General features: G+C 38.8%; 1 protein-coding gene across 1 annotated transcript in view; it reads right to left on the bottom strand.

The window, feature by feature from the left end:
• MYH15 (myosin heavy chain 15) overlaps positions 1-7,704 on the bottom strand; it is a 113,499-nt gene extending 105,795 nt beyond the window's left edge. The window contains 1 exon segment of the mRNA XM_073230461.1: positions 7,521-7,704. Coding sequence (XP_073086562.1) covers positions 7,521-7,704 — 184 coding nt within the window.
• Between the last annotated feature and the right edge of the window lie 5,011 nt (positions 7,705-12,715).

Below are 12,715 nucleotides of genomic sequence, written 5' to 3'. Positions count from 1 at the left end.
CCTACTTGCCCCTTTATTCATTCAGGTGTCGGCAAAAATATTGTCTTCTCAGAGAGATCCTACCTGGCTGTTTATCTAAGATAAAACCATTCACTGCCCTGCCAAACCCCCATTCACTCTCTCCCCTCACCCTACTTTATTTTTATCTGTAGACCTACCATTCTCCAAAATTATGTATTTCTGTATATACTTGTTTGTTACCTGTCTTCCATACTAGAATGGAAGCTCATGTGGGCAGGGACCCGTCTGTCTTGCTTACTTCTCTATCCCCCATACCTAAAAAGCAGTACCTGCTGTACACATAACAGTCCCACAATAAATATTTGTTGAATTAATACCTGAAATTCATTCTCTTGCCCAACAATTTGCTTTTCTATTTCTGTTCATGGCACTACCTTTATCCCAGTCAAATTACAAACTGTGGGAGTATCTTTGACTCATCACTTTACCTCACCCCTACATTCAGTCACTGCTGAGACCTGTCCTTCCATGTGTCCCTCTTTCCCCCCATTCCCACAGATACTACCTTAGACAGCTGTTCTGTCAGCTCACACCAGGATTATTACAGTCACTTTCCTCTAGTATTTCTGTCTGCAGTCCATCCTGCCAGCCTGTCACTGCCCTAACAGATCATGACCTCCCATTACCCACCCCATCCCACAACACACATACACACACATGCAATGCACCCTGCCAACTCCCTAACTCCAAAAATCATCAGAAAAAAACCTCCAGTATCCCTCTAAGGAAATCCCCTTTTTTAGTTAACCTCCTTCTTTCCTGGTCTTGCTTTGTCTTTTCCTGACCTGACGTGCACTGTTCTTCCTACCAGAAACACCCTCCCCTCATTACTTTGGTTAAATCCTCTTTCCATTCTTCACATCCCAACCCAAACGAACCTGCTGACCACACACTACGGTGATGTCTCCCACCTCTGGCCTCTTGTCTATACCATCCATGTGGTTCTAATCATCTAAGTCCTTAAATTATCTAATGCTTTTTATACACATACACACTCACTCCTTATTTAACTCTGCTAGGCATCCTACCAAGCTCCAAACACTACCAAACTGAGAGTGTTACCACTTACTCTCTACCCACATAAAATTATAGAACACATGTTCTATAATTGCTTCAATTCCTTACACTTTAGGATGAATGAACTGCGTTCTAAAGACTCTAACAGACTTATTAAACAGCACTATTTCAGGTCCGATCATTTGACTTCTGTCTCTTGTTTCAGAATGACCTTCAACTCTGGAATAATACACTTACCATGAAGTTCTTTTCTTCCAGACAGAATCTGATAGAATATGTGGCAGCAACTCTCTCTAGGCTGCTGGAAAATCACCCAGTATTTTTCAAGCAAATCTGCATGATGAGAAATGGATAAAAATTCATACTTAGGTGTTCTTGTAAAACAGAATAGAAGTATTCAGACTGTGCATGGCCACTTATAGATGTTGATGTCTGCAGATGACAACTTGCCTCTGGCACAGAAGTGCATCTTGATGAATTTCCCCTGGGGAGGCAGAGAACATAGGCTCCTGTTGAAATATCCCAAATAGTTGAAATGGCTTTATTATTCACATTACTCCCAAAGTGACTGTTTCCCCAGAAGTTTTTAAAAAATGTAACATGGGCCTGACATAGCACCATTTAATGTCAGGAGGCAGCCAGAATGATTGTCAGGACCAGCAGTGACCCTGGACTCTAGTCTCAGACCTGTTAATTGCCAGCTGTGTATTCTTGTGTGCATTTTTGAATCTCTCTGGGCCTTTATTTTCTTATCTAAAAATGAGAAACATAATATCTGCTTAGTATATTTATTCATTTATTCAACAAACACTCATTGATCATCTATTATGACCTGTGAAACCTGCCAGGCACTGGATATAACACAATGGAAAAATAGGGGTGCTCCTTACTCTTCTAGATTCTAGGTGTTAGCAGCTGAAGCGATGGTTTTAACATACGAACATTTGGTGAGTCTTGAAATCAAAAGAAAAGCCAGTTGTGCAGGAGTTTAGAAACTAAAAGAAAAGAGGGCAGAGAGCAGACAGCATCAGGCACTGTATCATGTAAGCCATATGGGCCATAAGGAAGGAAGAGGGTTTTAGTTTATGTGTGCTCAAAAGACACTGAAGGTTTTAAGCAGAGAAGTGACATGACTGGGTTTATGTTTTAAAACCACTTTGACATAAGTAATAGATGGGGCTCCCTTCCTTTCTTCTCAATGAAAAGCCATTCAACAAGATCTAGTGGGGCTGAATGGCTGCCCAAATGAAACAGAATCCAAGTCAGAACACCAGAGGCAGCCAAGGGGGCAGTCAGGTGGCAGTGGAAGCCTGTGGGGAGAGGATGACGGTGCAGGGCAGAAAGCAGCCTGGTGGACGTCAGTCCCCTGCAAGGAAGGCAGCATAGCAGGAGAGCAGCCAGGCAAGCAAAGGAGAGTGGCTACATAAAGTGGGGTTGAACCATGAAATTAAAAATATGTAGGATAATGGGAGCAAAACACACAAATATACCCATGCACATATATGCATGTATACATAGGCACACATATATGGACATATATGCACGTGTGTGCACATTTACATATATACATGTGTATACAGTATTAATTGAAAGAATTTAACCTGGATTTCTTGATGTTTTGGACCCCCTTTCTCTCTTTTGTTCTTCCTCTCCCTCTTTCCCTTCCTTCCATTCATCCACCTTTGTTTATTTTGCTTCTCTACTTCTTTCTTTCCTTCTATGCTTCCAACTTTTTTCTTGTTTTTATTCTTGGTCAATTGCTATCTTTCTTTCCACATGCTGTTCTTTCTTTTCTTCCTTTTCTTTTGCACTTTCTTTTCTTTTATTCTTTAATCTTCCTTTTCTCCCTCTCCCTTCTGTCCCCTTCCCCCCTCTTCCTTTTATTTTCTTGGCAGCTGTCTTTCATCTCTTAGCAGAAAGTCCCTTTGTATTTCAACCGATCCCAAATCCAGCAGTAGTGTCGTGGGCCAGCACCTGCTCTGCAGCCAGACCGTGCAAGCATAAGTCAGTGGAGGAACAGCAACCCTAAGGCCTTGGGTGGAAACTAGCCACATCAGCCTGGGGCTATTATTTAATTACTCAAACAGGAAGCTGTCCACAACTTTCCTTGTAAACTATATAGTGGCTCCCTACAACTCATTCTTAACATAAAATGGATTCATGAAATCAGGGCTTGAAATTCATATTCCTCCTCTATTATGGGATTGTTAGTTATTAAAAGCTACTCAAAAAAACCCACTTTCTCCCAATTAAAAAAAAAATCCCCAGTGAAAAATATGTAGGGAGGGACAAGACCACAGGCAGAAATGGAAACAGTAATTGTAGTAAGTTAATTAGGAAGAATTTACTAAATTGACTTGTTATAAAGGAATTATAAAGGAGAAAGTACTTTCAAATCTAAAATGTAATCAAATATAAAGCTTCCCTACTGGGACAGAAGGAATTTAAAACTATTAAGATAAATATTTTCTTCCTGAAACTGGCCAAATAATAGAAACTTCTCTGATACATATTTATATGTATTTTTAATTAATGATAAAACTGGCAATTTTTTTTGAAGATGCTAACAATATTATAAACTTTAATCAAAGACCTTTTCAATGTTCTAGAAATTTTTTCATAACTGTATGCTCAGATATAAATTTTACCAGTTGCTTAGAAATTAAAGACTCTAATAAACAGCTCCATCTTGTTACTGACAAAATGAGAAGAGTTGTCATTTATCAGGGTTTTGGCATTTCCAAATGCTTCCAAGATAGGATTCACTTGCTTGATTTGATCTCTAACGTTCCCTGAGCTACAGATGAAAGAAGTACAGCTGATAGAGTTTTCAGCAGAATTCTGTTACGTGGCAAGCCCTCCATCTCCAGATCAAACCCGTTTTGCTTGGATAACCAGTATCCAAAAGCCACTTCCAGACTTGGTTATAAAATGAAATTTTGAATGAGAACTCAGAAAAATAGATGGATAACAGACTGTCTTAACATACAATTCCCCTATGAATATATGTGGAGATTGTTTATTTGGAAGGCCTCTCTTTTGGTTGGCATTGGACTAACTGGGAAAAGAAAATGGATATTTTTTTAAATAAACCAAAAAAATAATAAGTACTATGCCTGTTCCCAAACTTTATTCCATATATTTTCCCCACTTTTAATCTCCCTCTCTTCCCATCTAATTCTCACATGTGGAAATCCTAAAGATAATACAGCAAACTTTTGGCATTACTAAATTATATTTTTCCTTGCTACAATTCCTAAGTAATCTAGTGGTCCATACAAAGTAGTGACCTGTCATGGCATTAGCCTTGAATTTGAAGCATGTGTGCTTAAGCTGATGGGCCAAAGCAGGTTATCTACACAGAGTGAGTCTGAGTGACCACTCAGCACCCACACTGTGACATGGCTTTGTTATTTTACACTCAACATTAAAGGGAATTCTATAGTGTATAGTATTCAAACATTTATACATTTACAAATACTATATCCCTTTGGCTAGACCAAACAAATGCACACCAACCGACCTAAAATGCATGCAAAATGAGGTAATATTTATTTAATAAATAATAGAGTTCAATAATACCTAAAGAAATCAATCAAATTCAGGAACATGGTGGTTGGAAAAGAAACTTTCCACGGTTTGAAAATTGGACCAGATTGCTATTTTGATATGCTCTTTAACATTGCAAAAACAGCAGGAAACATCCAGGTTACAGTTGAAAAAGCAGAATAATAGTGTCAGACAGACATAGAAAGATGAAAGAGAGTCTCTAACAGCTCAATAACTCATTGATTTTGAGTTCCACTCAGTAGTATCTAATTTTACTTTGCATACCAACTCTCATGATCTACTTAGCCTCAAATTATTAGGAAACCCAGCAACCTGTTAAAGGGGCTAAACAAAGTAAGCTAAATTAAAAAATCACCAAGGACAAAAATAGAGAGAAAGTAAAGTTTTTCAGAATATGGAATGTGATTAAAGCTGAAGGTGCATCTATAAGACATTTGGAATTGATTCAGGAGTTCAGGTGCATATTTGTGGGAGTCCAAGGTCTCATTGCAGCTAAGGGGATCCAGAAATAACAAACGTTGCCACTCAAGGCAATGATGACCCTAGCTTTTAGGGACAATGCTTTGGCTCTCAAGTGCCTAATTCTAAGAAGTCTAATCAACAAAGATCAGGCCACAGATGCCCTTTCAAGCATATCTGAAACAAATTATGTAATTTTCTGTTTGGAGGTTATTGGTTTGGAACACTTGATCAACCCTCTTAAGATGCAAAGGAAAGGGGAAAAAATTTTCCTGTAATTTTCTAATTGTTCTATGGCTTTTGTCCACTCCATTTTCCCCATGAATGGTCAAGGCAGAGCCTCCATGATCAATGGATAAGACCACATGACCCTTCCTGCCAAGTTTTATGAATACTTACCCACTTTTCCCTAGACTCATCTGTGGTTGCTATAGTGGCAAAATACTGGATATGTTTGATGTTCACAATCTTTCCAGCACCAGATTCTCCACTATGACTGGAAATTCACTGACACAGTTAATTGGCTCAGATTATGAATGTAATGAAAGTTAAATCACTTCAACCATATAAGCTAAAGGCAAGAAGGAAAACTTTTATGGAAAAGTGGAAGTTAATAAGGAATTTGAAGGAGATATAGACGTTTAATTGACTGGGAGAAGGAGAAAGGCATCTCAGGCTAGAAAAACAGCCTAAGCAAAAGTCTGAAGTAGATCAAAAATTTTATAAAAACAAGAAGCGTGTTCCTCATGGTCCCATTCACAAAAAGTCAAAGAACACCTCTAATAATTAGAGATAGGTCTTCTCATCACCAACTGCTCAACAGATTTTCACATATTAAGGCTACCACATGACCAGGTCCAACCCTCTCCCTCAGAAGCAGGCCTGCCAATCATTTCACCAGGCAGCTGGGTTTTAGACCTCCCTTTTACCTTTGATAACCAGGTAACTCAGTGATGTGGGAAGAACACAGTGGTGCATGTATGGCCTCATCACCCAAAGCATCATAGGATCAGGGCTGGCCTTCAAATGTACGAAATTCCTGAAAACAGTCTATCTGTCTTCTCTCTTAAGGGCTCAGCTCCAACTGCCCTTCTAGCTCTAAGATTCTGAGGCTATTATTTTTCTTGGGATAGCTGAAGCCAATGGAAAGCCCAACACACAATCTCTCTAAGACATGATGTTGATGGTATCATCATTGCATGGGAAGACCATGGACCTTAGCATTTCACTGCTTCTTGAGTCTTAGCCTATCCCCCCAACCACCATGCTGACCTGTTCACTTGGCCAGTCAGTGCTCTTTTCATCAAAGTTAACATACAATATGGTATCACTGAAGCCCTTTCTTTCTTTCTGCTTTACCCTATTTTCTTACCCCTCCAAGCTTTGCCATCTTTTAGTTCCCACTGCTTCATGTACCTTGGCCTGCCCTAATCTGGCTGCCCACAATAGCATGTTATCTGTTCCATGGTCATACCCACTGGACTATCAATTAGTCTGCCTAGCCAGTCCAGAGACCTTTGAAAATGATCGTTTGGACAGGGAGCTCTCTCCTTCAAGAAGATAAGACCAGCTTGGGCACTGTGGGCTCTAACAGATCTCCTAAAATGATGGAGGCAGCCTAGCTGGCACCAGATTTGGAATAATCACTGCCTGAAATGTTATGACAATTTCCTGAGTATCTTATTCTTGCCTAGAATGTATTCTATATCTAAAAAGCAAAAAAGTCAAAGACAGTGAATTAATGTTTTATTCTCAGTGAAATGTAGGTGTCTGTTTCTATTGAAACTCTCACTGTTGGCCAAAAAAAGCCAGGGAAACACACAGAGTACAGACTGATTCTCTCAATCTACAAAAGAAGGTAAAAACGTCAGAACATTCTTCTGCCAGAGCTTCTACATATTGGCATGAACTTATTCAAAATTTCCTGGGTTGTAGTTTGAAGCCAAGACACAAGGGAAAGGATTTGCTCTATATAAAGTTAGAAAAAAATACTATTTAAATAGTACAGAATAAAATAGATTTTCTCTTTCCCCTGTGTATGCCAGTCATAAGAACATACAAATTCTAGGTTATTTCCTTGCTCCACATACAAACGGTAGCCAACTAATGGTTGACAACTTTGCCATTTTAAGCACAGTGCAATAATAGCTACAAAGAAAACTTCTTTGTGCCAAAAACTCTAGCAGGCGCTTTATGTAATAAAAGCTGCCATCCACAGGGGCTTACTCTGGGCCAGCCACTGGGCCAAGCACTTACAATGCATTATCTCACTTAATTTGACATTTGAGCTAATCATTCCCACAACCCTAGGAGGTAGGCTCTGTTTTGCCCACTTTTTGTCCAGATAGAAACAGAGGCTTCAAGTGATTAGGTAACTGTAAAGGCCATGCTCTGCTCACAATGGCTATGTGCCTCTTAGTGACACAGAGAAAAAGGAGATCTGATATTTTTACTTTTCATTTTGTAGGACAGCCACTGACTGTGAAGCATATCCTGAAAGGCGTTATGGGCAACGGTGGAGATGTGAGGGGGAGCCTCTGATCGCCTCTTGCCTTTGTAGGCAGCTACGACTTCTTCCTGATACACTAGAAGCCACTTGTAAGGGTTTATGCTCACACAGAGGAGACCTGAATACATCTGACGGACAATCAGAAAAGATTTCAGAAAACAGGTTAGAAATACTTCCAGGTTTGTCAGCTCTTACGTTGTCAGGTAACATTTGCTTAAATATTTACTTACAAAGGAACTAAAAAGAAGAGAGCTTTTAGTTCTGTCAGAGAAAGGACTTCTAAGAGGAAGAGACAGAAACAAGTTAGAGCAGCAATAGAACTTCCATCTCTTCTGTCCTGTAAAATCTGCTAACAAGCCTGACATAGACACCTCTGGAGGACAGACAGGATGCTGACATCAGGCCAGCAGGGCACAGTGAGCAGCTGTCAGGCATTGAAGCCAGAGGGGATCTGTGCTTCAGCAAAATGAGGACCCTGACTTCTAAGGGACTGAGGGGAACAGCTCATGAGCATTATTCACTCACTACAGTGGTTGAATTTTGGGACCCAAAAGAAGTGCTTGTGTTCTAATCCCTAGAACCTGGGAATGAGATCTTATTTGGAAAAAGGATCTTTGCAGGTGTAATTAAATTAAGATCTCAAGATGCTCTCTGGGTGGGCCTTAAATCCAATATCTTTATAAGAAACACAGAGAAGAGAAAGTTATATGAAGACAGAGGCAGAGATTAGAGTAATTCAGCCACAAAGAATGCCAAGAGCCACCTGAAGGTAGAACAGACAAGGAATGATTGATTCTCCCCTAGATGTGCCAGAGGAAATGTGAACCTGCTCATGTGATTTGATTTTGGACTTCCAGTTGCTAGGCCTGGGACAGAATAAACTTCTGGTGTTCTAAGCCACCCAGTTACTTAAATTGAGGTAGTTCTGTTACAGCATCCCAGGGAAACTAAAGCAGTCATGTAGCAAATCAGAGTGCCAAGCAGGGAGTTAGCTGCATGTCATGGCTTCCATAGCAATGGCTCCCAAATGCCACCATTCTAGTCAAGCCTATTCAGAGCTGCTTCTGCTGAACAGGCTCTGAGTCAAAGAATCTGAGCAACCAACCATCACCAATTTACTAACGATGATGAAAAAAAAGCATTTTATCTATTGAGCACTAACTAAGTGACAGGCATTGGACTATGTGCTTTACATTCTTTTACCTAATCCTCCAAACTACCTAGGAGAACCAGGCAATCTATCCCACTCTACCAATAAGAGGAGGGAAGGAGTTGATAAACTTAAGGACTAATAAGTGACAGAGTTGGGAACACTGGTCTTTCAGAGTCCAGCCTCATGCCTTTACTTTAGCATGACAACCTGTGGGAAAGGATAGGAATGTTGACAGAACAGAATTGGGGAAAGGTTAAAATGAAGTTCCTTCCCAGTGGGTGTTCCTCAAGGATTATCCCCATTTGAGTATGCTTATATTCAATGTAAAATCTCACACCTATGAGGAGGTTGAGACTTCATCAATATGAGTGCCAATCAGGTATTTCAGCTGTAAAGCATATATACAAACATAGATCATTCAATAGCACCTCTTCAGGATATGCAGCACAGATGCTTCATTGAGATGAGTCAACATTACCATGACTTTAATCATTTCAAACTTCAGTGGGTTCCTGTACTGGACTTTATCTTCCTTGACACTTAGACTCTGCAGAGAACAGAAAATATACTGTATATTCCCTGTTTATTCTATGCCATTCATTTGATGCACTGGAAAGAATATTTAAAGAATCAGGAAAAAGATGCCTCATTAGAGGAAGGGGCCAGAAGAAGTTAAACCAATCTTAATATAAGAAACAGATGTTGCTCTTGTCAATGCTCTCTCCTTTCTTGAAGAGGAAGCTTTTAAAAAGTGTTTTTGTTGAATCAAAATATTTTGTCTTGGAGTGCCCTAATCCTGTGGCTCCTCATTGACTCTCATTACTTCTGAGAGTACACACATCATATTGTGCATGATCTAGCCCCTTTTGATGGCTTAATATATCTTGGAGGTTTAGAAGGAATTTGGAGTAAGGATCAAAAAGGAAGACTCATCCTTCAACACTTAGCTCAACACCTATCCTTTAGTCAAACCTTCCTCAACTCCCTCAGCTCATTTTTTAAAGTCTTTTTCATCTATACAATCTATACTATCTTGTCATTACTAACCTTTGTGTATGTTTTAATAATTAACGATTAGACTATTTCCTATCTAGACTATAAGCACCTTAAGAAGGAATTTTGATGTTGTCTTCTAAAGTTATTAGAGCACAATGCTAGGGAAAAAATATTGATCTCTTGATTAATATGGACACATCGCTGTCAAATATTTGCTTAGAGTTGCTCTCAAAAGTTTTCTACACATTACCTATAGCCCTTTTCCTTGATTAATGAAAACTGGTATCAGCTTATTGTTCCATTTAATCCCAGTTGGTGATGGCTGCTTCTTCCAAGGCTTTTGCACTCTTTATATTCTTGATCCTATTCCTACCCAGTTTTCTTTCACATTGTTCCAACAGTAACCTCTTTTCTTTTGAGTCCTTCAATTTCCATACTTCAAGGGCTCCTTCTCTTCTATAGAACATAATCAGGCCTCTTACATCTTCAAATACCTCCCCATAGCTCTGATTCTATTTTTCTCTTTTCTTACATGACCAACTTTTTCCCATAAGTATTACTCTATACCCATGGGCTTTATTGCCTCTGTTAATGTTATAAAGACAAATGGTGACTAGAAGTGTAGTGTCTTCTAACACAGGGAGTAGGAAGCCTGGAGCCAGGGAGGTACAGTGTATGGCTTGGGGAATGGGATCTATATTGTATGGTAGAAGGACAAACAGGACAAATAAACCACCTTTAGACTCTTCTTTCTACATAATTAACTTACTGCTTTCATGTTCTTCCTTCTATGATTATTTTGAAAATAATTATAGCCACATTACATTTACAAATCACCTTAAACGCTGTTGAAAATACAGTAGTTTGGGAGAATTTGTTAAGAAGATCAAGCCTCTCATCTGGAGGCCTAATAAATTTGACTTGGACGCTCAAAAAAGTGAACAGGCAACACAAAGACTGGGAGTAAATATTTACAGATCATATATCTGATAAGAAACTTGTATTCAGAATGTATAATGAACTCTTACAATTTTATTTTTAAAAGCATTAAACCAATTTAAAAATGGGCTAAGTGTTTGAATAGACATTTCTCCAAAGATACATAAATGGCCAATAAACACATGAAAAGATGTTCATCATTTGTCATTAGAGAAATACAAATAAAAGCAACATTGACATACTATTTCAAAGTAATTGAAGAACACACAAATTCCATGCTCATAGAAAGGAAGAATTAATGGCTATACTGCCCAAAGCAATCTATACATTCAATGCAACCTCTATCATAATTCCAATGGTATTTTTTGCAGAAATAGAACAAAACAATCATTAAATTTGTATGGAACCAAAGAAGACACAAAATAGTCCAAGAAATCTTGAAAAAGAACAAAGCTGGGAGTATCATGTGCCCTGATTTCAAACTATACTACAAAGCTACAGTAATCAATATGTATTGTACTGGCACAAAAATAGATACATAGACCAATGGAACAGAATAGAGAGCCCAGAAATAAATCCACATCTATATGGTCAATTAATATATGACAAAGGAGGCAAGACTATACCATGTGGAAAAGACAATCTCTTCAATAAATGATGTTGGAAGAACTGGACAGCTACATGCAAAAGAATGAAACTGGACCATTGTCTTACAACCTGCTCAAAAACAAACTCAAAACTGACTAAAGAAATACATATAAGACATGAAACCATAAAAATCCTAGAAGAAAACATAGGCAGTAAACTCTTGAACATCAGCATTAGTAATTTTTTTCTGGATATGCCTCCCCAAGCAAGGGAAACAAAAGCAAAAACAAACAAGTAGAATTACATCAAACTAAAAAGCTGCTTCACAGCAAAGGAAACCATCAATAAAAGGAAATGTCAACCTACTGTATGTAAAATACATTTTCAAATGATATATCTGATAAGGAGCTAAGACCCACAATATATAAAGAACTTATACAGCTCAACTTTCATTTTTCATTTATTATTCCAGCATAAATAATGATGGAAAAGAGACATTCAAATATACTTTTTCTCTTTGAATATTGTCCCAATGCTAAATAGCCCCAACTGAGTCCCTCTGTTTCCTTATTTAGGACATTCTGAATTTTCCCTTGCCCACCTATTTATGTTCCTGTTGATAAGTACCAAGTTCCTCCCTTAATTGCATTGTTAGTTATATAAAATCTACCTAATTTGGTATTTTTCTATGTCCAGATACTATAAGGACAGCAAATGAAGATACCATACTGGTAGTTTATGAGTGGCATCGAGAATTTTACAATTCAAGTGACAATGCTTTAGATCATAGTCTAAATACCAAGATAAGGGTATGACAAGGACAACCTTCCTGATAGTAATTATAGCTGTTTGTTAGGATGTTACTTACACCTGTTACGGAGCTGCAGCAGAATTGTAAGAGATTGGAGAAGTGAATATGGGCAGGGACTCATCTGTAAAATCTACAAGGAAGTATTCATTAGAGTCAGGTCAGAAATAAGGCTCAGCTCACCACCGCGGTGCTGGCAGGCAACCTGAGGCCAACCTGCAAAGATTCTGAGAGTGAGCTGTCTGCTCAGTACCTTGCTATCCTGAGTACCTTGGAGACAGGGAGAAGGGACTGGCAACTATTACAGCCTCCTTAGCATGGTCCCTCTGACCCCTTACAGTCTAGCTTGTGCCCCAACACTTGTCCTAACCTTCTCCTTCAAAGTTGATAAGTGATCTTCTAAATCTGAAATCCAAGGCTTTCTCCAAACCCTGATGCTCTTCTCTAGCATTTGACACTGCTGACCATTCCCCCATCTCTTGGCTTCTCTGACCCTGTGCTATTCCTATTCAAATTACCCCTCTTTCTTGATCCTACAAACACAGCTTGCTTCATGGTCCCTTAGGTTTTTCACTCCAAGGTGCACCTTTAAAAAAAAAAAACTTGAAGCATTGATGAAAAAGTGGAAAACGTGAGTTCTAGGATCAATAATCTT

Source organism: Manis javanica, chromosome 3 (assembly GCF_040802235.1).
Source record: "Manis javanica isolate MJ-LG chromosome 3, MJ_LKY, whole genome shotgun sequence".
NCBI classification, from domain to species: Eukaryota; Metazoa; Chordata; class Mammalia; order Pholidota; family Manidae; genus Manis; species Manis javanica.
Note: the sequence above shows the minus strand (reverse complement) of the source record. Positions and strands in the feature narration are given on the sequence as shown.